Raw genomic sequence first — 24,986 nt, forward strand, 5'->3', positions numbered from 1 at the left:
CAAATCAGAATTTATTTATAGATTTGACTGATAAATTTATTGAAATAAGTTAAAAGTAATACTTATATTGATAAGTATCAATATGAAATTATCTGAAATAAAATTTTAAAAAAAGTTTATATTAACATAAAATTAAATGTACTTTTATAAAGGTTTTCGAAATGCCATTAAGTAATAGATGTATCTATTGAAAAATACTTAAATATTCAGTTGAATCTTACTTTTACCTCATTTTTCTTTATTTTTCATTTTTTAAAAATGTTACTTCTAACATTTTTCTCTCTTCCTTTTATTTTTTTTCTCTATATCTCACTTTTTTCACTCATAGACTACCAAAAGTAAGTTCGAATCATCAATGAGATTAATCATCATGAAGATAAATTAGAAGATTGATAATACATACTAATTCGATGACATAACAATTTAGTAAATTTATCTATGTATTGATCCTACTTTCCAAAAGGATCAAATACAACTAAAAATGATGAAACTTCACTACATGATGACGATTCCAAAATCAACATTTAATTTCCAATTTATATTATTGTTGGCCAACTGCTATTGCAAATACTAGTTGCTGTCCTTCCTTCCTCGTTTAGTTTCTCCATTGAACTCTTCTTCAACCTATGCATTAATCCCCACAATAACAAAATTATTCAAATAGGTAACGTATGAATTCCATTACCAATACTATAGTATAAGATAGAAACAAAATTTCCATTGCCATTCAACACATGTAAAAAAAAGTTAAGGTATTGATTTGCCTTAAAAAGAATAACTAACTAGTTAGCATGTCATTTATCCATGTGCTTAAGGTATCTTCACAAAATTATGCTTGTAAATTTTATATCTTGTAAATGTAGCATCCATGCATTTGAATTTGCAAGCCATTGATTCATTCGAAGGTTACCTTAAAAGTTATACCAACATCAATTTCTCCACAATAAGATTGATCTTCACGAATTACTCTGTACTTGAGAGGTTGCAGCTCAGCTGCACCATCCCCTACCCCTATGGCTAATAAGTCTTCCACATAGACTCTACATACAGAGAAAAATAGCTTCTTTAAAGCATGAACATTTATACAAAAAAGAGTGAGATTTGCTTGATTAAATAAATAATGAATCTATCTCCAATCTATTGGTAGCATATATTTACTATATTAATGAAGCTATTGAAGTCTTACATGGCTTGACCAACAAAGTCATCTGCAGATAACGAATCCTTGTCCATGATTTTTAAGATGACCTTGTATGAGTTACTTGGTGTAGGATATTCTACCTTAAACTCAAATTTCTCATTCCACACCGGATTATTGCCCTGTCCTGCATTGTCGTAAGAGCCATTAAACCATTTTTTTCCCTCATATCCTTAATTATCTTCTAGAGGTTATGAAAAAGATTTAAATGATGACATATTAATAGTAGTTGATTGATTACATTTATAGGCCAAATTATTATACTCTATATACACTCTTGTCAAAATACATATTTTGTCTTCATCAATAGCTATCAATCAAGTCTATTTTCAGTAGTCTATTTAACACGCTTAAAATGAAGTTTAAGGAATTCCTCATATATATTATAAGAAAAAGACACAATATATTAATTTTATTTTCTATTTAATTGTTACCTCATTTTTTTCCTATATTTCTCTTTATCTCCATTACATCATTTTTTTACCTCTATTCCTCATATAAAGCTCTATAGTTACATATATTTAATTTTCTTGTAATTCAAAGCAAAAAGAAGATAGTATACCATACTAATTTCTCGAGTGATTTGAATGTCAACTCAACTATAATAGAACTCACCCTTAGCAACACTACTCCTTCGCTCTTGACCGTTGTACTGTATCACAACATACGGGTCCATACTACCTATTAACAGAAGAGAAAAGGACAAATAACAATGAAGGTTGTTAGAATAGTTAAAGTATAAGTTAGGACAGAATAACTTGAACATATATACTAAAAAGAACAAAGAATAAGAAGAATGCAAATCAAAGGAGAACCCGGTCCATAGTACATATATTGGTGTTTGATATTTATTTTTTTCTGAAAGCAAATAATTGAAAATCACGAGACTAACTCTCCTAACAAAGTTCTAAGATATTATTTTTTGGTTTGGTTAAAGGGGAACTCATTTGGTTAAAGGGTTCATGGAATCAACATAAGATATGTTTCAAGAACATGGTGTAGAAGAAAAATAAAACACATTTGAAAACAAAATGAGGCCATATATACCAAAGAAATCAGTGTCACACAACCCCTTTGCTTTCACAAGCTGCACCTCCATAAACCCAATTGCCATCTCTTTCTCTCTCTAACCGTGTCTTTGTCCCTGAAGATTATAAGCCAGCAAAATTCTTACAATTAATGTCTAATAAGTGTCTTCTTTCTACGTTGGAATGGGTGGTACTTGCTTTATATAGGACTTTAGCATTCACGGGGTCAACCACATAACCAACCCACCTTCGTCTCAAGTCTTTCCATTTTCTAAACCACAATAAACAATTGTCGATTGGCACTGGTAAATGATACAATGACTCGGTAAGCCTTCCTCTAGGGATGCTACGTACCTTAGAAAAGTAATAGATAATTGGCATTAATTAGTCTTTTTTACTCTCATCACGTGATAAATATTCATCTTATTATTATATAAAGTTTAAGTTATTGTTAGGACTTAAAAGTGTACTTTAACTAAGAATATTTATATCCTAGTGGCTCAACTTTAACCATAACTTCTTAATTTTATCAACATGTAAACTCGAAGGTAATGAACACTTGAACATTGGTCACCTACTCGGAATCTATTCAACTCAACAGTCCAATGTATAAAGGTCATTCAAAAGGGACATGTATGTCAGTTTGGTCGAACTCTCGTGGAATTAAATTAGAATGGTTTGACATGACAAGAAAATTCGTACCCGTGGGTATCCACCCGAATTTGTCCCGACTTTGACGGGTAATATTCGAGTTGATCGCGTATGGGTACGGGTTCGGGTTTTCCCCGATAACCAAAAGTCGGGTACGGATACGGGTATGGGATTACTAGACCCGTCCCGACCCTGAACCCGAACCTGCCCCGCCACTTAAAATCTTTAGAATTTTTGTATAATTTAATCAAAAGACATATAATTTTTATTACTAGTTAATTTTATTTTAAAATTTTTACATAATTTAATATTATTTTCTTAACTATTTATGTAGACACACGCGTTATAATAAATTTATTAATATATAAGTAGTTAAAAATAAATGTTTAACAATCAATTTATTTTTTTCTAAAATCAAATTTTTAATATTTTTTTACAAAAAAAATATTTTTCTAAATGGTGTGTGGAACGGGGTTGGGGATACCCGATACCCGACGGGTACGGGGATGGGACAATAAACTAAAACCCGTCGGGTATCGGCTACGGGTATGGGAATATGTTGAGGAGTCGAAGTAAGGGATTGGAAAGATAATACCCGTACGCGACTCGCCCCATTGTCATATCTAGTTTCACAACTCAAGTTGCAACATGAATAATATGGTGATATTATTTTAATTGTGTTTATCATTTGTCTCGTGTTGTTACCAACTTTAAGGGTGGTTTTCTAGATTCATGAATTTCGAAATTTGGGATCCAAGACCAAGAGTCAAATTTTGAAGGCATTGGCACTCATGATGATGCTCGTGGATCATTGCAGAATTTGGTTGAAAATGAAACCATTCACGTGCACGAGCGTTTGGGCAAGCAAAACTTAAAAAAATACATTTTCAGTTTTTATAAATGATGAAAAATAGTACTATCACTTTATTTTTACTCCATTTCTTATTTTTAAATTTTATACAAGATATAATGAAATTCAAACATCACATTCTTATACAAGTATTTGAAAAAAGGTAGCAAGTTTACAATAATTTATAAAAAGAAAAAATTTCAAATCAAACCGTTCTTAATTTTTTCAAACAAAACCAAGTCCAAGCGACAATTTCTATCAATAATTAAGTACATTATGGGGAGCATTCTAGAGCATAACATTGCAAACTGAAACACAAATTAACGTTCCTACGAAACCACGCGCACAATAGAAAGATACAGAGGTTTTGGTCTATCAAACCCAAGTGAAGAAAAAAAAACTAAATCACATATATAACATCAGCCACTTCAACAAGAAAAACTACACCAATTTTTTTGAAGCTACCCAGAAGCAGTGTTTATGAAACACTTCCCTAATAGTAGCTAATAGATCATGCCAAATACTAAACCTGTTTGTACAATCATTATGAATTTGTGAAAAAACAAAATTTATCAAATAATTTAGTTCTGTTATCATTCGTTAGTGCTTGTATATCTACAATCTATGAAATAAATTATAATGTATTTTTGACAAACATTTTTAGCTAATTATTAACTTTTTTTTATTAGCTGATAAACTTGTTTGATCATATTAATATTAATAGTATTTGATAGACATTTTTTTTATAGCTTGTTGCATTTTCTAAGATACTAGAATAAGCAACATTTTTTTAGACACTAGCTTCTTATATTTTATTTTCTTTTTACCCTCAAAATATTTATATATTTACCTCAAAAGTGTGCAATGATATTATCATACTAACAAGCATAATGAAGAGACTCATTTTCTTTTTGGTAGAGTATAAAAAAACTCATCTAAAATTATGCTAAACACAAACACAGTCACCCTATTTTCTATTTGTTACAGTTAAGTCTTCTTGTTGGTTATCTTCTATTAACACCTTTAAAATCATGTTTTACGTTCAAATGATTACGATTTAAGATTGATTTTGGTTGCAAGATAATTTGAATCAGAAATTGAAAATTTGATGAAATGAACTTTGTAAGAACAAGGTTTGAGTTTCAAAAAACATAAGGATTTACTAAGTAAATTATGACATTTTGATTGGTAAAATGTGTGGAGGAAAATAGCAAAAACAGAGAAAGGATCGAACGACTAAACTAAGTTCTTGGCAGTCTCAGCAAACAAAGATAGCTAAAGCTCAGCTGGAGGATGGATCCAAATCTGCATGTGGACTGATCTTAGCCTTTGACACCAATGTTAGCTATGAAGAACATGTATCACCTTAACATTTCATTGCCTTCTCAAAATATTGAAAGAAGCGTCATAAAAAACTGAAGGACTAAATTTAATTAAAAAACATTGACGAATTAAAATTAGACATTGGCGATGGTATAGGAAAAAAAAAGTGTCATTAATCTTTTAATAAAATAGCTTATGAACATTATTGGTTAGTTCCCTAGTTGTCAAGAACCAAATCTAACACGTGTCCTCGCCTGATTCATTTGATTGTTGTTTATCTTCTGTTTCTCCCAGAAGAATACACAAGTTAGAGAAACTCAAATTCCTGGAGTGTCCATAACAAATGTATATGAGCTCTAGCATATACTCAGTGAGATGCCAGAATATGCAAGCTAAATATGTGCAAGATTTGTCATTTAAAAAAACAGATCAATATTAATGTCCTATTATTAAGTTTCTTGCTGCAATTCTCATTCAGATTTTGCCACATATGCTCTTAGAATGATAGTAGAAAGAAATGTGAGAATGGAAGAAATAAATTTTCTTTACTAGTATTAACTATTAAGGAACCAAAATCTGTACAACAACCAGGCATGCTTTCATTTCATGGCATACAAAGTGGCATCTCTATATTACTTCAAAATAATGCAAAATATGTGTAATAGGTCTCATGTATTTCCTCTCCTATGAACGAAGAGGAGAAGGAGATAAGCTTGGATTAGGAGTAGCATTGCTGCTTGAGCTTGTGTCTTTGGAATCGTGAAGATGTTCCAATAATCTCACCACCTCATTTATGTTTGGTCTAAGTTTCTGTTCTGTAGATAGGCATTGAATTGCAAGGTGAGCTATTCTCTTTGCTTCGCGCTTTGAGTATTGGCCTTCTATGCGAGCATCCATAACTTGGGAGATCTTGTGTTTGTTGGTGAGGAGTGGTTTGGCCCATTCAACTAAACTGTGCTCCCCGCTTGGCCTGTTGTCATCCAGTGCACGTTTCCCTGACATGAGTTCCAGAAGAACAACTCCAAAACTGTATATGTCACTCTTTTTGGTTAGGTGACCTTCACAAAAAAAGACAATGGGAAAAAGGTTAGGAGTGCATTTGTTGGAGATCCCATATTGACTAATGATATGGCAAAATTAGTATATATAAGTGTTCAACAACTCTCACTTCATGATTCTCATTTAATAAGCTATCATCTGGCATTGAATTAGGTCTAAACTCAAATTCTAAGAGGGTATCAGAGACAATGGGAAAATAGTTAGGAGTGCAATTGTGGGTTCATCTTTTTGGTTCTGTTGTTGTGAGCTTCTGCAGTGATTGTTGATTTAGAGATTAATGATTACTATGGAGAGGAGTAACAGCACACCATAGATGGGGAGGGGAAGTGTAACTAATTTACTTAAAATGAGAGGTTCAGGTCAAGCTAAGGCTTTGAAATTTGAAGTTACTTTCTGGATTTGAGTTGAATTGTGGAGAGCATGAGAAATCTAAATGCAGTTAAGAAAACTCCAATTTTTAATTGGGAAAGCAGGAGGTTGTCATACACCTACTATTCCTAAAGTTCAAGTTGTTAAGTGAAGACATGTGAATGATTAATATTACATATTATAACATATCCCTACATTCAAGTTCCCTTTAGATTTGAAGTGAAGATAACGTAGAGGTCCACTTGTGTTGAAATTTAGCTTTTTATTGGAAGACACTTGGTTATATATGCTCTGATACTATATCATGCACCAATATTCCAAAAACTCAAGTTGTACGCGGAAAGAACTAAATTGAACAGATGCAGACCAACTTTTTCCTATTAGTCTAAACATATTGGAAATGCAAGTACAATCAACATTTTGGTTACACACTATTCAGGTTTCTGCATTAAACCCCCAAGTTTAAATGAATATCGACTAATGCAAGGTATGATCATAGGATGAAATGTGATACTGACTTGAAGAAGATTTAAAATACCTGTGGCTATATACTCAGGAGCTGCATAGCCATAGGTGCCCATTACCCTTGTAGAGACATGGCTCTTATCACCTTCGGGTCCATTTTTTGCCAACCCAAAATCAGAGAGTTTTGCATTATAATTCTGTTGACAAAAAGAAATTTTAGAAAGCCTATCTAACTAATAATATCTATCTCTTAAGCTAGTATGATCAATGTGATTCACTTACAGAATCAAGTAAGATATTGGAAGTTTTGAAGTCCCTATATATTACATCTACTTCATCACTGTGAAGAAATGCAAGACCCTTAGCAGCATCAAGAGCAACCTTCATACGGATGTTCCAAGAGAGTGGTTGAAAGTAAGAACCCCCTGATCCAGAAACATAGGTAGATATGAGATTTTGAAGTGCTTAAGGTACTAACAAGTAAACAAAGTCAACCCACAAAGCAACTTACTCCTGAACAAGTGATTATCCAAACTACCCTTGGCCACAAATTCATACACCAAAATCCGGTGATCATCTTCTAAGGAGTAACCAATTAGTTTCACAAGATTAGGATGACTGAGCTGCCCCAGGTAGTTGATTTCTGTCTACACAGTACAAAGTTAATCAGTCACAACATTCACAATAAATATCTAAACTACCAGCATCTGTTTTGCTAGAAAAAATGCTAACAACATACTCTCTAACACATTCTTTTAAACATACTTTTTATTGTTAGTTGAAATTTATTGGAAATCATGAAAATTCGGAGGTCTCACTTCTCATTTAATGAGCTCCGCTCATAACTTTGTAATTGAAATAAATTTTAACCAATAACACAAAGTGTTGAAAGGACTGTGCTAAAGAATGTTACTGGCACTCCTTAATTTACTATATACATTACAAAAAAACAAGGGTGACAAGAAACATGTCTTGAAACTAACTTGAAATTTATGCCACTAAACTTCCAAACACCGAGCAAAGTTCCAAAGCGTAAAAGGCCATGCCAAGTGAAAAGTGGCACTCACCAACCATTCAATGTGCCCCTGGTTGCTTTCTTGGTTAAGCCTCTTCACAGCAATGACCATTCCTGTCCCTGGTTTAGTAGGGGCAAGTGTATGCTCATCGATCCACCCCTTAAACACACAACCAAACCCACCTTCGCCCACCATACTATCCGGACGAAAGTTCCTTGTAGCAGTTCTTAGCTCATTGAATGTGAAGTTCTTCAAATTGCTGGCCTGCAATATCTCATCCTCACTTTGAGGAGTTAGAAGCATAGCTGAAGAGGACACCTTGCTGCTTAAACAACTCAAATCATTCTCTTCTTTGCTACCATCCTTTGAATTCAAACCTGCCCATATCAAAAGAGAAACATGGATTCACTACAGGCCATACATAAGCACTCTATAGACATACTCAGGGAGGGAAACAATTTTTCTACTAATCATCTCAGTAATGTTATTGCTGTAGTTTAATTCATACACTTCTCTTTTACACTTCATCATTTCTTTTTGTAAAAAATTAAAGCATAAGAAAAGAAGTTGAGGAGTAACATTATTGCAATCTTACACTACAAAAGCTTTTTCTTCAAAAAATAAAAAGGGAATAATCTCTATTATCAATTTTTCTCACTCTTTCTTGTCTACTTTTAACTTTTAAAAGCAATGGTTGGAGAGATCACGATCGTCGAGTTCTCTTGTGAACTTTATAAATCACATCCGTTAACTTTATTTTATTGCATGATAAGCTTATCCTTTTGAACTGAATTTAACAATTTTCGAATCCTTAGTTCCTTTAAATGTGCAGGGGATCCAAGTTCACGGTTGAGACACTGCAGATGAAAGAAAAACTCAATTGAAAGCTATTTATGGGTAATGGGAGACATTAGTTTAATAAATTTTTAGACCAAGTTCCTCAATCAAACCAATAAATCTGTTGCATTTGTTATCAGGGTGTTTCTATTTTTATTTCTTTTGGGGGTAATAATCACACATATCTTCGCAATTCTGGTATAGGACCATTATAGACAACAAAAACTCGAATTAAAGATCACTTATTAAGCTAGAACAAACTGGTGTCAATTGATCCAAAGTCTTTCTATTTTGCTTTGGATGTACATAACTCATCATATATTTTTCATCTGAAGCAAGTCTTCCGTGGTGTTTGTGAGTCAAAAACATTGAACGCATACAACCAACAAAGTTGGAGCATTCAAAAGTCCAATATAAGCAAACAGAGTTAAGAAACAAGCTGATCAAGTTAAAAAAAAGGAAGGTGGGAAGAACAGAAAAAAAGAATGATACCATTACGTGGAGGGCTCTCAGCTTTGATCTTTGAAGGTACACTAAAGAAGCAACCCATGAACCCAGAGCTAAGCTAAAGAAAGAAAGAAAAAAAAAAAAAACGTCTTGTCTCCTTTTTTCTTCAGTGTAACCAGATGCAGCTACAAGTTGAAGTTTTCAATTTGGAACAGAGAAGAAAGACTTGGAAAGAGAAGAAAGAAAGCAAGTATGTATGTATGGAAGTGTGAAAGCAAGAAAGTTTCCACGTGAAAGATAGCTGTCAGGCAAGGACTAATGGTATCTGCAAAATTCAAGAGTACTATTGAGTTGTGTTGGAAAGTTTTGGTGTGAATGATGTTATGTTATGGCCTTATGGGGTTGTTTTCTTGGAAATTTCATTGCACTTTATTAGACCATAGAGAAGAACTAATCAGAACGGTGTTGTCCTGGCCGCCACCGTAGTTTGGTGTGAGAACCACTTGGAGGAAAGAGAAGACCCACATACATATTTATTGCTTTGCATTGACTTGCTTTTTTATTCCGTTTCATATTACAACCATGAGCTTTTGGAGTATTTAGGAATATAATTAATTTATTGAATTTTAAAAAAATTTAGATAACTTTTATTATATTTTTTATTTTTAAATAATGATTTATTTATTTTTTCTATATATTATTTTTATTAAATATTGATTAAGAGTAATCTTAAAAAAAATGATGTAATACTGATTTTATAAAATGATACATCTGAATTGGCCAAAATATTCGAGAATTCGAATATATTTGGATATTTTTCTTTGCACGTGCTTATAAGTTACTATAAATTAATTTAAAGTAAATATTCGTTGTGGATTCTTATATAAGGAAAAATAATTAATTTAATATTAATTAAGAAAATTATTTGATATTATTTAATTTTATTAATCTCAAATAAAAATATTTCTAAAATATTTTTCATTGAAACTTATTATCATAAATAAAAAACCATTAAAAATAGAAATAAAATTAAATAAAAGATATTTTAAAATAATAACATTAAATAAGATAAAATTAATTAAATTTATTTATATTTAAATCTAACAAATAATATTATATATATATAGAGTCTAGAGGAAGTTGACGCAACTACCACCATCATAAGTCAATAACCATACACGCTTAGACCATTAGATTCGGTATTACTTTTCAGAATTCAATCCAAAAACACTAACGCACGTTTGTTTGTTTGTTTTTAATCTTATAAAATAAGTTAGGGCAAAATGCTTAACTAGATTATTTTTTTACACTAAATTATCGAGGGGACAGAAAGATTTTATTTGGAAAACATTGTCGTAATCATAGTAATAATTAAATAAATGTACGTAACGAGGCTTATCAGTTTCGTTTTTATTTTAATGGGTTTGAAGTTTGAAGTCAAACCAAGAGATTAATATGTGCCCCTTCCGTGACCGGAGCAGTGCTATTGTGGATTTGTGGCTTACTTTCTCACGTCTTTTATAATGGAGTAACCATATATCTTTATACAAACCATATATCTTTATACAAATATCAATAAATCTTCTTAATATTTTATAAGAAAATGTTAAATATATAAAAAAAAAGTTTAAGAGGAGTGCAAATGGGTTGGGCTTAACTCATAACCTTGTCCAACTCAACTCAATTACATTTTTATAGATTGAGTTGGAATTTTCTTAGTGAATTCAATTAAAATTGAATTAAATAATGAGTTCATGAATTTTAAATAAGATCAAACTCAATTCAATTAATCACATAATAAATATATAATAAAAAATAATATTTACCTAATGTTTTTTGTGTGATATGTTAAAGATTGTGTGTAATAAAATAATTTTAAAAAAAACACCCCTAAATTCTCACTCTTATTTATTTGCAAGTCACAATAATTTATTTTGATTTTGAAGATTGGGTCATTGTAATTTATAAAACAATTTTGATGATTTTGAATAACTAATTGTGAATTGTAAAATATTGAAGCAATTAGTATAATTAAGAAGCAGTAAAGCAATATTTAATTATTGATTACGAGGTTTTGCTAAAGTTAAAAAAGTAATGATTATTTTATAATTATTCAATATGATAAACCAACTCAATCTAATCTAATTAAGGCCGGTTGAGTTACTAAAAAAATAAAAAGTAAAACTAATTTAATTTAATTTAACTCAATTAAGTTTAATTAAATTAGGTTAAAAATTAGATTAAATTCAACTCAATCTAACAAGTATCACTTACTCCTCTAACATTTAATATTTTAAAACATAAAAGTATTCAATATTTATCGCATAAAATAAGTAAGACGATTAATCAAAAGACATTATAGGAAATTTAGAACTATTATAAAAAGAAAAAAATATAAAATAATAAAAAAGATGATGTGACAAAAAGATACAAAAAATATTATCAGAATAATATTCCTCTTTGCCTTATACTACCATTATATTGGTTGCGGTTGCTGGGCACCTTATCCTAATTTAGGGCATGAGATGGAGATTGATAGAAGAAAGAAACTTGCCTTATCACTTCAGGTAAGGGTGGAAACACGACAAGGCTTGGTTAGGCATAATCTTGACGTGAATTAAAAATATAAAGCTTTTATAAGCTTGGTCTATTTAAAAGCATAGCTAGACCTATGAGTTTATTAAAAAAGTCTATTTTACGATAAATATTATATATAAAGAAAATTTAACGACTATATAATAAAATTTTAAGAATTTGTATAATACTTTTTTAAATTTAATATAAAAAAAGATACATGTTTCTTTTTTAATTTGTGTGTGAAAAAAATAAGTTAAAATTAATTAGAACACACTAATATGAGATTAAAATTCATTAATCACAACTATCCAAAGAAGAATTATATTTGGAGCACTTTAAGTATTCAACAAAATATTGTAAACAAAATAAGCAAGGTACGTAAAATATCATATGTTCCATTCGATAATCTAGTCTTAATGTTAAATAATAAAATAAATAAGAAATAAAAACTAAGGAAAATTTTAATATATATATTAAACAGGTCCGACGGGTTTAACAGATTTTTTTAAAGTTTAAATTTGACTTTTTTATTTAAATATATTTTTTTAAAAAAATGAATTTGACTTTTATAATAAATAAGTCAAACTAAACCTGGAAACAAATTGGCCTAAAGACCTTTGATGGGCGGTATGACCCATTTTTATTCCTAACTCTAGGTCCTCACTCTCAGGAGGCACATAATTTATTTTTTTTGTGGTTTAGCAGGTCGCAAATAATCTAGGTTAACTAATGATATAGGACGAAAATCTTCTCTTTAATTGCCCATACTTTAAAATTTACAATTATGAATGAGTCTATTTGTTGCGATTCATGCATACTAGCTCAAAATTGACTTTCTCGTTACCAGAACAACGATAAGGATGATCATTGTGGGAAAAGTATTGTTGAAATGAGGAATTGAAGGATTTCACTTTCTCTCTGCGTGTTTTGTAATTTGCAAACTTTGATGATCAAAAACCGAAGGATTGAAAACTTCAATTGAAATTAGAAAAAGTGATTCCTTTAACAATAGAATAGTGAATACACATTTGACCAAGTATATTTTCTAAATAATAGCTTATTTTTATCAATTTAAAAATATTTTTTAAAAAATGAACCACTATTACTGAAAAATTATTTTTACATCTAAGTTATATATATATTAATCAAAATAAAAAATTTAAAAAAATGGCTAAATAAAACTAATACGCATACTGATGATGTATTTGAGACCATGAAATAATAAAGAAAATAAATTAATATGATACTTTTATAATTTTTTTACTAATATAAGTATGATTGATATAATAATAATTTTATACATATGTGTGTGTTGTAATTTCAGTTTAAGTTTAATTAGATACGTTTTTAAAACTAAATCTAAAATTAGAGTTTTTTTTTTTTTTACTTTTACGAATTTTAGTTCATTCAATTAAATTTTAGTAATCTGTTAGATTTGATTTACTTATGACCCTCATTATTTTTCTGGCTTTATATAGAATTCTTTTGCAAAGAAAGTAAGTATTCTTCATTTGGAAGGATCAAACGTCCCAAGACTTGCACATCTGGGGTATGACTGTACTGTATCACAAGATCAATGTGAAGGATCGTTGTAAACTAAAGAGGAGGAATAAAAACATGACAAGCATGTAGACTCTGCCTGACAAAATAGCCAGTGCTCTAAACCCAGTGGAATCACAATTTTCCAAACATCTATCTCTGTCTACCATGGCAGAACTTGTGAGTTTCTTGTTTGTTTTGATTTTTAGAAACTTGCGAGTTTATAGTACTGGCCGTTGGTTCCCATTTGATCTACTTTTCCAATTTAGCACTCACAATTCGTAAAGGGTGCAGTGAAGCAAGCATTCTTTTCTGATATCTAGCCACAAGCACCATAAAAAAAATGTCAACAAGTGATTACGAGTTAATAAAGATCGAGGTACCCGCCGCATCTTGTCACTCGGCCTTGTAAACATTTTGTTTCATTTCTCACCAATTATTTTACATTTAATCTGAGATATATGTTCGTATTTCGCTTGCACAGACGTTTGTTCTTAAAACACAGATGAACTGTCAAGGATGCATGAACAAAGTAAGGAAAGTACTCCAAAAAATTGAAGGTAAGGTCGAATTTTCTTCTTCTCTAGGTCAAAGTTCTATATTCACCTCTAAGAACTATTGAATCAATTATGTATAAACTTTTCATGTCATATATTATATGTTGTAAACATTCACAATACGACCTGCAAAAAGAAGTGGGAAAAAAAAAGTTGCAATAAAATATATTACAAAAACTATAATGGACTAATAGTAATTGAAAATTGAGTCCTACAATCCATTGGTACTTTAAGCTTTAAGGGTATATGCATTTTTCATTTATTTTTCAATAAGATCCGTTTTCCTTTGCTTCGTGGCGATGAAAACTCTTGCATGTTGGGTGGTTAAGTAACTTGGAGATTTTGAACTTGGAAACTAAAGAAAAAGCGTTTTCCTTGAAGCAATTTTATGTTTTATTCGTATTTTCTCGTCAGTTAGTTGGAAGTCATGACAAACATGGTTTTCAAGGCAAATTGGGGTGCATGCATAAATCAGTTGTTTTTCCACCCCCATGATCAAAGCTAAAGAGCAACCCACAATGATTACAGCCGAAAAAAGTTGGAAAAAAATACCATATTAGAGGTTACTTGTGCAGAAAAAGATCTAAAGGGAAAATGAGGCAAATTTACGGCAGAGGGTCATATTTATAAAGTATTTACGGATTAGGGTCTCTTTTAAAAGAAATTGCAGGGGGGGGTCTGTTCTGTGTTGGATGCCGCCATTTGCATCAGCGGTTCAGGTGGTGCCGCCACTAACTGTGGCAAGAAAGGGCTGACGTGGCTGGTGCTGCCAGCACCAACTGCGGCACCAGCGAGACACTTGACAACCCGCCAATGCCAATGGCGGGACATTATGCAAGAAGAGAGAGGAGTCGTATTGCACAGAGAGAAAACTGGGTGGGTTAATGATTTTCTTTTCCTTTCCCTCAGATTTTTCTTCTTCATACCTCATCTCACTGATTGTGCCCTTTAGCTTCTTTTTTTTTTTTATTTTCACTCTGGATTAGTTAGTGTGGTGACTTCACTTGGGAGTTGGTACATTCACTCACTCACTCATCTTTCAATGGCATAAAAAAAGTTTTGTTTTTTGGGGTTTTTTTAATTCACTTTTTGCATTTGGAGTATATGGGTTGGAATGAAATAATGAAAGGCTTTGGCTTCCATTATTGGTTTCTTCATTTGCATGTTTTTTCTCTCCTGGGTTTCTAGAGAATCTTGCACTTGCAGTGTAAAATGCATTTAAAGTTTTGATTTTTTTTCCTCTCGGGTGTGGCTAATTGATTTGAAATTGGTTGGTTGTGTGTGTTTGTGTTGTGCAGGTGTTTTGAGATAATAATGCTGAGGAAGAGGAACAGGTCAGTGTAGAAGGATCAACACCACATGTGTGAAGCCAATTCGGAGCACTATTCTCAATCTCATCATGCTTTGGTGGGGCACTAATTCGGAGCACTATTTATTTTTACTGCATTTGCCGTTCAGATTGCTTAGATGATACATGCAAGTCATGCTATGAACAAGCCAATGCAAGATTTAATCCATTAAATTCTTCAACATATGAGGCTTCAGATTGCTTAGATGATACATGCAAAGACCTCATAAGCAGTGGACAAGGTAAACAATCTTCAATTTAAAATCACTTTATTTCAAAACAACGAGTAAGCTTAATTGATTTTTTATTTTTTTATTATGCAGGTCTGTTGCAAATGTCCCGCCACTGGCATTAGCGGGTTGCCCAGTGTCTCGCTGGTGCTAATAGCGGCACACGCTGTACCGCAATTGATGTTGGCGGCACCCAGCCACGTCAGCCGGCACCACCTGAACCGAACCGCTGATGCAACTGGCGGCATCCAACACAGAACAGACCCCCCCTGCAATTTCTTTCAAAAGGGACCCTAATCCATAAATACTTTATAAATATGACCCTCTGCCGTAAATTTGCCGGAAAAGGATGAGTGCTGATGTAAATGTTTGGAGCTTTGGGCCAGTAAGAATGGTGTCAGAGAGGGGGGGAAACAAAACAGAAGAAAATTTAAAAGTAATACCTTTTGAATTCTATTTCCCTGTTTAGTTTCTAATTGCACATGTGCAGGTTGAAGATGTAAGTTAACCAATTTCCATTGTTTATCTCCAGGTGTCTGTAAAGTAGACATTAATGCAGAAGAGCAAACGGCAATTGTCACAGGCATTGTCAACCCATCCACTTTGGTCCAGAAGTTGGCCAAATTTGGCAAGCATGCAGAGATATGGGATGCAGGATACAACGGTGATCAGAACAATAACCAAGCTCAATTAATAAATAATCACAGTGACTATGAAAATCAGTATATGATTCCCCCCTTTGGCGAAAATCACTGGGGACCCCAATGGGGTTTTAATGCTGGCTTAGAGAATAGTGAAACTATTTATGCTGGCTTAGAGAACCAAGAATGGGCACGTAACTTCCCTGGAGAGTCATCAACTAGCAAATATGGTCATCAACCATCTCCTATGGCCAACATACATGAATATCATCATGAATTCCATCCATCAAATATGATGCAGTTTTCTTCCCATATCATGGACCTGAACAATTAACATCCACATGGAGGATGCCAACTGATGTGATGATGAATGCATACATGTGACAAATCAATGTCATTTCTCATTGCCTTTTAACTTTAGCTCTTTTACTACGGTTTAGAAATAGCCTAATAACCAAGTTCTCCTATAAAGCCATCAAATTATAAGAAAGCATATCAAATCAATTTTAAGAACTTTATGCCAATATAGAAAATTAGACAAGATATATCCATTTTTCCACCTTCACATCTAAGCTCGGCATATTTTAATTCTTATACAAAATTTTCAAACATTATCACTAAAACTCAAAAATATATAAAAGAAAATATCACCACAAAAGTTTTCATACAACAAAGATGAAATTCAAACTTCAAGCTCATTAAATATACAGTCCAAACTCAGTGCAAGAGTTTAAGAATCCTTATTAGTTAGACTCAATTGACAACTCAACCTAGTGAAAAACATGTAGCAAAATTAGCAATTCAATCTCATGTTTCCATGTCAGTGCAAAGATATTTGTATAATACATTTCTTTTACTTTCTCAATATCAACCAAAGTTGGGATGTAATCATTAGATATGAAATTGTGAAGACAGTAAAGAAGGGAATAATAAATTCAACTAGCTATTCTTTATTTCAACCTTTACCAAACCCAACATAATTGGGTCATATTGGTAAATAATAAAGTTAGTTTTTAATAACTTTCCAATTTCTATATTTGATCAATAAATAGGAAACAAATGAAGCAACTTTCTTCTTAATTTCTTGTAACTGCTGATGTCCTTTCAAAAAAATTTAATACAGGCAAATACATACATGTTCAAATCGTATCACCAACTTAGCTGTATATTTCAGCTTTAAGTTTTACCTGTGGGGTGCAAATATCATCCTGACTTTGAATTAATCTAATCTCTAAACTGGTTGACTCAGGATCATGTCCAGCACTTTTGTAGTCACTGAGTGTCCTGTGCAAAACTGCCTGCACATATTGGTGAACCTCAGAACTGTTAATTATCTGTTACTAAAACTTGGGGGCTCATTCCACAACATGAATGCCAGAGTCTAAAAATCTCAATTAATGTTACTAGTAAGAAGTAATAAATTGGTCAAAATATTTTGAATGATAGAGGGCCTTTGTTAATCCAAAAGTACTTGCACAATATCAGAAGAAGAAAAAACATAATAAGATTAAATGGCACACATCAAGAAAATAAATACCTGCAAGCTTGACACTGCAAGTTCCGCAGCAATCTCAAGGTTGTCTGGGTATTTCTGAAATTAATAAAGACAAATATTTATCACTATTATGAAATTACTAGTAAGACCAAACAATAGTCATAACTCTTAAGTAAAGGTAATACATTGCTCCAACCAAGAAGAAGTGCAGTCATGAGATCTCCCGTTCCCTACAAACATAAGAACATAGTTAAGGTTCTAGTTATTGAATGTTTGAATCTAAACAGAATGGATTAAAGAACTTTATTGAATAAATTTATAAGTTGGTTTTTTGAAAATTTTCTTGAATGATTTTTTTCCTATTTATCCCCTTTGGGCTTTGGATAAACTTCTTACTGTCTAACAAGCACCAGGTTAAACAGATTAAGATTTAATAGCAATTAAAGTAATATGTCCTGTTGGCTGTGCTGAATTTTTGCATGCAGAACCATGTGGCAGTCAAACAAGGCTTTACATGGGCAATGATGATAAAAGGGTGAAATTTTTTTGTGGCTAGTTTGCTATAGTGTTTACATGGTGTTTATGGTGAAGATTAACCCTAAACCACTGCATTCTTCTCTATTTTCCCAAGGACATAAAGATATAGCTACTGCAATTAAGATGCAGTTTTTTAAAATGAAATACATGGTGTTTTTAAAATTTTACACAATGAAAACAAAGCAAAGGTGATTATTGGAGCTCTAAATGCTAGTGAACAGGAGATCATGCAGCTCAGATCTATTTAAGGAAATAAAGTGACATATTCTTTGATACTCCATAGATTACAGATGTAAAATCATTGAATAATTCAAGCTGAAATTACCCATGCTTGACACCAAATAAATTTTTGCCATTCACTTTAAAAAATAAATTAAAATTGTAAAGATGAATATTGGCAAAACCATATATAAACAGAAGTATTTGTGGAATATTCATACCGTAAAATAAGCTGGTATTTTTGGAATAACAATCTTAAATTGTCTGGGAGGCTCTCCCTGTTGGACAAAGATAAAACAAGTTAGGTTGTTACCATGAGAGCACAGTGTGTAGAGAACAAAATCATCATTGAGTATCTGAGTATATAGAATTTAAAAAGTGGATGAAGGATGTAGAGAAGTATAGACTTAACCACTGAATGTATATAATTAAACAATTAAACAATAAACAATGATCCAAAGACAAAAACAGTTTTTCATGCATTCTTAAAAAGAGAATTGTTCTCACTTGATACGCTACCTATGATAAAATAAGTAGTTATACTTAAAATATAGAAAAACCAAATACTATTTTATATGTACAAAATACAAATGCCCAAACAATAATTATATCAGAATTTGAAGTCAGGGACAATCGGGAAACAAATATTAATTTTCAATTTCTTTCATAAGAGATTTTAAGAATGCGATAAAATAATCTCTTGTTAGATTGTTATTAAAATACTAATGGTGGACTATTAGTTGATGAAATGACACATATACAAACATTAATGATATTTTAAATTCAATTCAATAGCTTGTATGATTATGCAGAGACACATTACATTCCTACATGAATAGTGTATTACTCTCAAAGTGCATATACACAAGTACTTCTCCCATGGGAGGAACAGGTCCAATATGCATGTACATTGAATTTTACTTCAGCATACTGTTGCAAGCTGCAATGTGATAATGATGTGGTTTGTGCACTAACTATCACCACTCACCACCTTTTTGGTTGAACCACTCAGGTCAGTGTGGTTTTCAGAAAATTATGGAATTGTGGAAAATAAATTTTACAAATCACTGTCAATGCTCAAGCCATATGCAAACATATTATGCAAGATAACTATGAAAATTTAGTAATTTTGATCTCCATTATCACTCATATCTGACAATAACAACAATAACAAAGCCTTATCCCACTAGGTGAAGTCGGCTACATGGATAACACGACGTCATTCGGCATGGTTAAAAACCAAAGTTTCATATCACATATCTGAAATTAGAAACAAAAATATGACAATCAACAAAAGCATTATAAGCAGCATTTATTTCACCTTTTCTTTTTGATGACTGCCAATGAGGAGAAGAATCCCGTCTATATTTATACTTGTAATTATGACCTGAAGAGCATATACATCAGCTAAATGATTGAGAGTAACAGACCCTAATCGACACTTAAATATGACATCGAAGGACCATTTTGATCCTATAATGGAAATAAATGAATTAATGCTACTGGATTTCCTTCAAATTAAAGGACCATTTTGATGTCATTTTAAGGGCCAAATTGATGACAAAAATGTGGCATTGAAGGACCAATTCAATGTTGCATATATCTTGAAGGACCAATATTTATAAATGGAGGACTGATGTGATATCACGTATATCTTTCGAGGACCAATTGGACATCCACTCTACAGAATATAATAATAGTTCCAATTTTTTTATGTATACCATATATCAGGGCTTTCTATAAAATAACAGGCCCATATTCAAATTATAAAGTGAAACTTCAACAGTATCTACATGAGACTGATCAAAGGATTTCTTGAATTGCTTTTGAAAATCCTAGGCGTGATTAAATATATATATATATATATATATATATATATATATATATATATATATATATATATATATATGATTTACAATCTTTAATATTAAAATACTAGGAAAATAAAGAAACTAAGAAATTAGGAAAACAATACAAGTCACACCCTGATTATTTGCAAAAATAAATAGATTAAAGCCCAATATACAGTGAACTGAATAGAAAATGTTAAGGAGATACTTTCCAACAGATCCGATCAGTGAATCTTTTCTTTACTATTGGAGTCAAAACATGGTTTTAAACTTAATCGAGAAATCAATTGGCATAACATGGAAAAGTATAAAACATTTGTGACTAATTGGTCAAAACAGATGCCCTTGACTATTAAAACAACAACAGTGATAAGCAGTTTCCAGACATGGATCAGAAGGGAAAAGTCATGACCAGTACAACAGCCTATGTTGAAAGGAGAAAGTTTAGACCAAGAGTTTTCAAGGATCCCAAAAAAGAAGGGCATTTTTCAACATACAACAATAAAAGCAAACCTTTGAAGGCCCAGCTGCATGGAGAAGCCTACAGGCCTCCCGGCCATGTCCTTCAGACTGAATCCTATAATGAGTATAAAGCTTGAATACTTAGAAGGCAAAACATATATATTGTGGAGATGCTCAAACAGATTGTATATGCACTAAACTGATTGTAACAGTGGTGATAACAGATAAAGAAAAACCAAAACTCAAAAGTCAAAACTACCTTTGCTTGATGAAAATATGTTTTCAATCACTTGCTACATTCTAAATAACAAGATAATTTGTGGGTGGGTGTTGGCTCTACACCCAATTAGTTCCATGAATGACAAACCACAAGTATATTTCCAAGGAACCAACAAATGCCAGCATGCCTTGGTGCATGGCACAGCAACAGCGTGCAATGGACATTCCTAAAAAACTACCAAGATTCTTTACCTCAATATGGGCATACCCACACCCCGCACAAACAAAAATGCATCAATATGTATAAGTTGCAGCTCAAAATGGAACCTTCTCTAGTGTAAGCAAATCAATAGTATTGAAATCATACAGCAGCACATGGACTCCAAATAATTTCATTCGGAGTTATGTTCATAACTTAATCTCAACAAAATTAATCTTTTATGCCCAAAACTTAGTCAAGGACTTTTTGTATTGAACAGAAGGAAAAGAAATTAATGTGCTATAATCTATACAATAGATAAAAGAAACCAACAATATGGAACATATAGAACAGGAAAAAAAATTATGCAATCTTAATTGTTATATAATTACCTAAAGCCTGTCAGTAGTTCTGCTTCAAACTGGTTGGGAGTCAACATTGAAGCTACTGGAACAACCTGCCAAAATGTGTGTTACTCAGATGCTAACACTAGGAATATACTTCTCAAATAAAAATAGGATACACAAAAGGGAAGTATGCCTGTATCATCCTATAAAAATAGGACCCTGTTAACTAAGCAATAAAATATAATCTTCAATTATAGGTGAAGGCATAGAATAGTTCACTTCAGTCATACCTTCTCACGATAGACTGATACTAGCTCTTGAGGAACATAAAGCTTTCCTTCATCACCCATCACTGGATCACATACTGACAAGGAAGCACAATTTGATTAAATGTAAATATACATATATGGATTTATTTTCTAAAAAGAAAAAAAGAAAAAAACAAGCTTGAGGTTCAAGTGTCCAACACCCAAAAAAGAAAAAGATTGAAATCATTTTCCCCAGGTTTCGGTTGTCAATACTTAATAAAAATCACGACAAAACTGCATTCGCTATCTGGAACACAAACTGTAGTTGAGACTTAAAAAAGTGTAGTCCCTGTTGGCTACAACAGGATGTAAGTTATTTCTTCAATTTCTCTCTTTATGTATAAAGAATTAAACTGTCATTCATTGTTCCTTTTAGTAATATCTAAACATTTTCATAAAAGCTAGGTCAATATAAGATGGTCTGATGTTAAAACTTAAAAGTAAACCTGAAAATGATAAAGGAAAACACAAACATTAAGGCCGGATCAGATAACTTATCAGTGCAATTTTATGCGGCATATCAAACAAATGCCAAGTATTTTCAATATTCTCACCATACGAAAGACCTGGGTTTGTTGACCGAAGTTTGCTGACAACTTGCAATACAGTGTTTAGAAAAGACTCTGAACCAATATAACCTGAAAATACATGGATTTGGAATAGGGAACAAAGGAAGTAATGAAAATAGGGAACAAAATAAAACTGCAACAAACTGACAGGTTAGTGATTGAACACGACTGACAATATTACAGTAGTGTGCAAAGTATATCATAAATAGCATAACAATTATAATTTTGTAATACTAAAGGGAATATTGCAGGATGGCTCAACAATAATACATAGTAATGATATTGAAAAAGAGAAACTTAAGTTTGTCACCCAAAAAAAAAAGGAAAAAAAAACTTTTTAGAACACAAGAACTCCAACATCCAAAAAGAATATGATACTCAACAGACAGTCAAAGAATCACTTCATCTACTTTCAGTAAGATCAATTGAAGCATTTCATCAAGAGCTGCAAAAAAAAGTTCAATAAGAAAGACAGGTTGCCACCTATCATGGCAAAACTTGAATCAACTGCCTCCTTTACCTATATAATATACAGTTCGTGAGGTATTTTAAAATTAAATTACCTGTTAGCAAGTGAGTATAGAACAATAAATCATTTCCTTCAAGGCCTTCGATTAGATCCCAGAGTTGCTGTCCATTCAAAACCTGACCCTTAAACGTCGGATATCCTGCATTATAGCCATCAAATTTATCAAACCACAACTGCAGAATTACTTAATCAAGCACACCATACCACACCAAAACTTATTCACGTTGACAGACAGCGTCACACCATAAATCAAGCCACAGAGTCCTGAGAAGCTGAATGAAAAATTAAAGACTCAGCTTGCCTGTATGATTCGAAAACTGCACGGAATTAATTGGATCGACATCATATCCCAGTAGTTGCAGAGGGAAGACAGCGGATTTATTACCAACATACCCCTGAGAATAATAGCAAACAGCCACAAAGTCAAGGTAATTACATAGCAAGCTGCATGCAATTGATAATAACATCAAAGATTACTGCAAATTGCCAAGAAAAATCACGAATTCCATTTTTCTCAATCCAAAACAACATGCATATAAAAACACATAAACCTTAACATCTTTTCACCCTATTTAATCAGTTATCAAAGCATTTGATGTATATAATTAAGAGCATCTCTATAAGTATCGACTTTAATATTGCCAACATTGCAGTTTATTATTCTTCATTTCGACATTCAATCGGCGACACGTTAAACGAATATTTGATGCAATCGAGGTAAAAAAAATGCTGAAGAGAAAAACCTGAACGGTGTGAGATTGAATGCTGAGAACTCGACCGGTGTTCGAGGGAAGAGCGAGCGAGAGGATTGGAGGCGCCATGCGCGAATTCCTCGAGTTTCGTGCCCTTGAAAATTGGGAGAAAAAAGAGAAGAAAAAGAAAACGAAATGGGAACCGAAAGCCAATACAGCGAGGCTGAGAAAATTGAGAATCGGAAGAGAGTGATTAATTGATTTACCGGAAAATGCTCGTTTGTGGGGAAAATCTGAAGTTGAGTGAGAGCGGAGGCTTTAACAGCATGGAACAGTGTTCAACGTTGAGCCAGCCAACTCCTGCTGCGTCTACATTCATTCCGATGACGATGACACTTTTCATATGTTAATAATTTGTATTATTACCAAACTGCCACCACACGGGAAGGAATAAGAGATTCGAATTTTTTTGTCATGTAACTGAGATATACTATTGTACAAGTTTGTTTAAGTATAAGTAGCAAAATTGTACAACCCAATTCAACCAATCTAACTTATGTTTAATCTGTTAAAAAATGGGTCAATTTAAAAGGATAAAATATATTTTTTTCATATATTTTTTTTATCAAAATTGATTTTTATTTCCTATCATTTTAAATAGATCAATTCGATCTTTATACTTTAAAAAATAGGTGTATTTAATCCATATACAATAATGACTAAATGATTAAATAAAAATTAAATTCATTTATTTTTTAAAGTATAAAGACTGAATTTATTAATTTAAAATTATAGGGACTAAAATTAATTTTGACTAAAAATATAAGAATTAAAAACATTTTATTCATTTTTAAAAAAATCAATCCAAGAGGTTGATCCAACCCAACCTATCTTCAAACTACCAAAAAAAAAATTTAATTAGATCAGATTAGGCTATAAGTTCGTTTAGAGAGCAGGCTAAAACTCTCAATTCAATTTACCCTATTTAGCAAGTTAAATGGCTCATTTTTGGTGAATCAAACTCATTTTTCTATTCATGTGCTTAAGGATGTTTTAAGATATCATTTGACTTGAATTTAGTTTTTTATTTTTTAAGAAATAAAAATTAGATCAAACAGTTTTTTTAGAAAAAAAGAAGTTCTTTAAGCATTTTAAAAACTTGAATCAAAGAGTTTTTAGAAGAAATAAATCTCTATAATTCTTTTTTCTCTTCCCCTCTTCTCTCTCTATTTGCTATTTTTATATTTTAAAAAGGAAATAAAATTATCTAACAATTTTTATTTTTATTTAAAAATTATTTTTTTAGTTTTATCCTAAATAATTTGTTTAAAGTTGAGATTATCTTTTTTTTTACATACGAAATAAATAATAAAATGATTAAATAAATTCAAGCTCAATACAATAATATTTACCATATTTGATGTT

The 24,986-nt window shown here is 31.8% G+C and overlaps 3 protein-coding genes and 1 long non-coding RNA gene across 5 annotated transcripts; 1 reads left to right on the top strand and 3 right to left on the bottom strand.

Moving 5' to 3' along the window:
* Window positions 1-359: 359 nt before the first annotated feature.
* On the bottom strand, window positions 360-2,401 carry LOC100805025 (elicitor-responsive protein 1-like). The gene is made up of 5 exons (NM_001254179.3): window positions 2,246-2,401; window positions 1,814-1,879; window positions 1,187-1,325; window positions 911-1,040; window positions 360-624 (listed from the first exon to the last, which is right to left on the bottom strand). Exons 1-5 carry the CDS (start codon window positions 2,310-2,312, stop codon window positions 571-573), a joined length of 456 nt encoding a protein of 151 aa, NP_001241108.1. The 5' UTR covers window positions 2,313-2,401; the 3' UTR covers window positions 360-570.
* A 3,169-nt stretch (window positions 2,402-5,570) lies between these two features.
* Window positions 5,571-9,791, bottom strand: LOC100305440 (protein kinase). 2 transcript variants are annotated; one of them, XM_006601657.4, is made up of 6 exons: window positions 9,289-9,791; window positions 8,011-8,336; window positions 7,455-7,590; window positions 7,226-7,368; window positions 7,017-7,140; window positions 5,571-6,108 (listed from the first exon to the last, which is right to left on the bottom strand). In XM_006601657.4, exons 1-6 carry the CDS (start codon window positions 9,344-9,346, stop codon window positions 5,735-5,737), a joined length of 1,161 nt encoding a protein of 386 aa, XP_006601720.1. In that variant the 5' UTR covers window positions 9,347-9,791; the 3' UTR covers window positions 5,571-5,734. The 2 variants fall into 2 exon arrangements, with proteins under 2 accessions (XP_006601720.1, NP_001235430.1); NM_001248501.1 differs by lacking the exon at window positions 9,289-9,791 and having other exon boundaries at window positions 5,735-6,108; window positions 8,011-8,262.
* A 3,242-nt stretch (window positions 9,792-13,033) lies between these two features.
* On the top strand, window positions 13,034-17,114 carry LOC102665867 (uncharacterized). Its single transcript, XR_419317.4, has 5 exons — window positions 13,034-13,738; window positions 13,844-13,919; window positions 15,215-15,506; window positions 15,588-15,930; window positions 16,027-17,114. It is a non-coding gene; the product is annotated as an uncharacterized lncRNA (long non-coding RNA).
* LOC732558 (pyridoxal kinase) lies at window positions 17,066-24,050 on the bottom strand. The gene is made up of 13 exons (NM_001250013.2): window positions 23,828-24,050; window positions 23,613-23,715; window positions 23,171-23,264; window positions 22,904-23,008; window positions 22,326-22,409; window positions 21,754-21,827; window positions 21,509-21,573; window positions 20,750-20,813; window positions 19,708-19,773; window positions 18,608-18,664; window positions 17,816-17,860; window positions 17,673-17,726; window positions 17,066-17,433 (listed from the first exon to the last, which is right to left on the bottom strand). Exons 1-13 carry the CDS (start codon window positions 23,962-23,964, stop codon window positions 17,293-17,295), a joined length of 1,089 nt encoding a protein of 362 aa, NP_001236942.2. The 5' UTR covers window positions 23,965-24,050; the 3' UTR covers window positions 17,066-17,292.
* Window positions 24,051-24,986: the final 936 nt, after the last annotated feature.

Source organism: Glycine max, chromosome 18, assembly GCF_000004515.6.
Source record: "Glycine max cultivar Williams 82 chromosome 18, Glycine_max_v4.0, whole genome shotgun sequence".
NCBI lineage: Eukaryota > Viridiplantae > Streptophyta > Magnoliopsida > Fabales > Fabaceae > Glycine > Glycine max.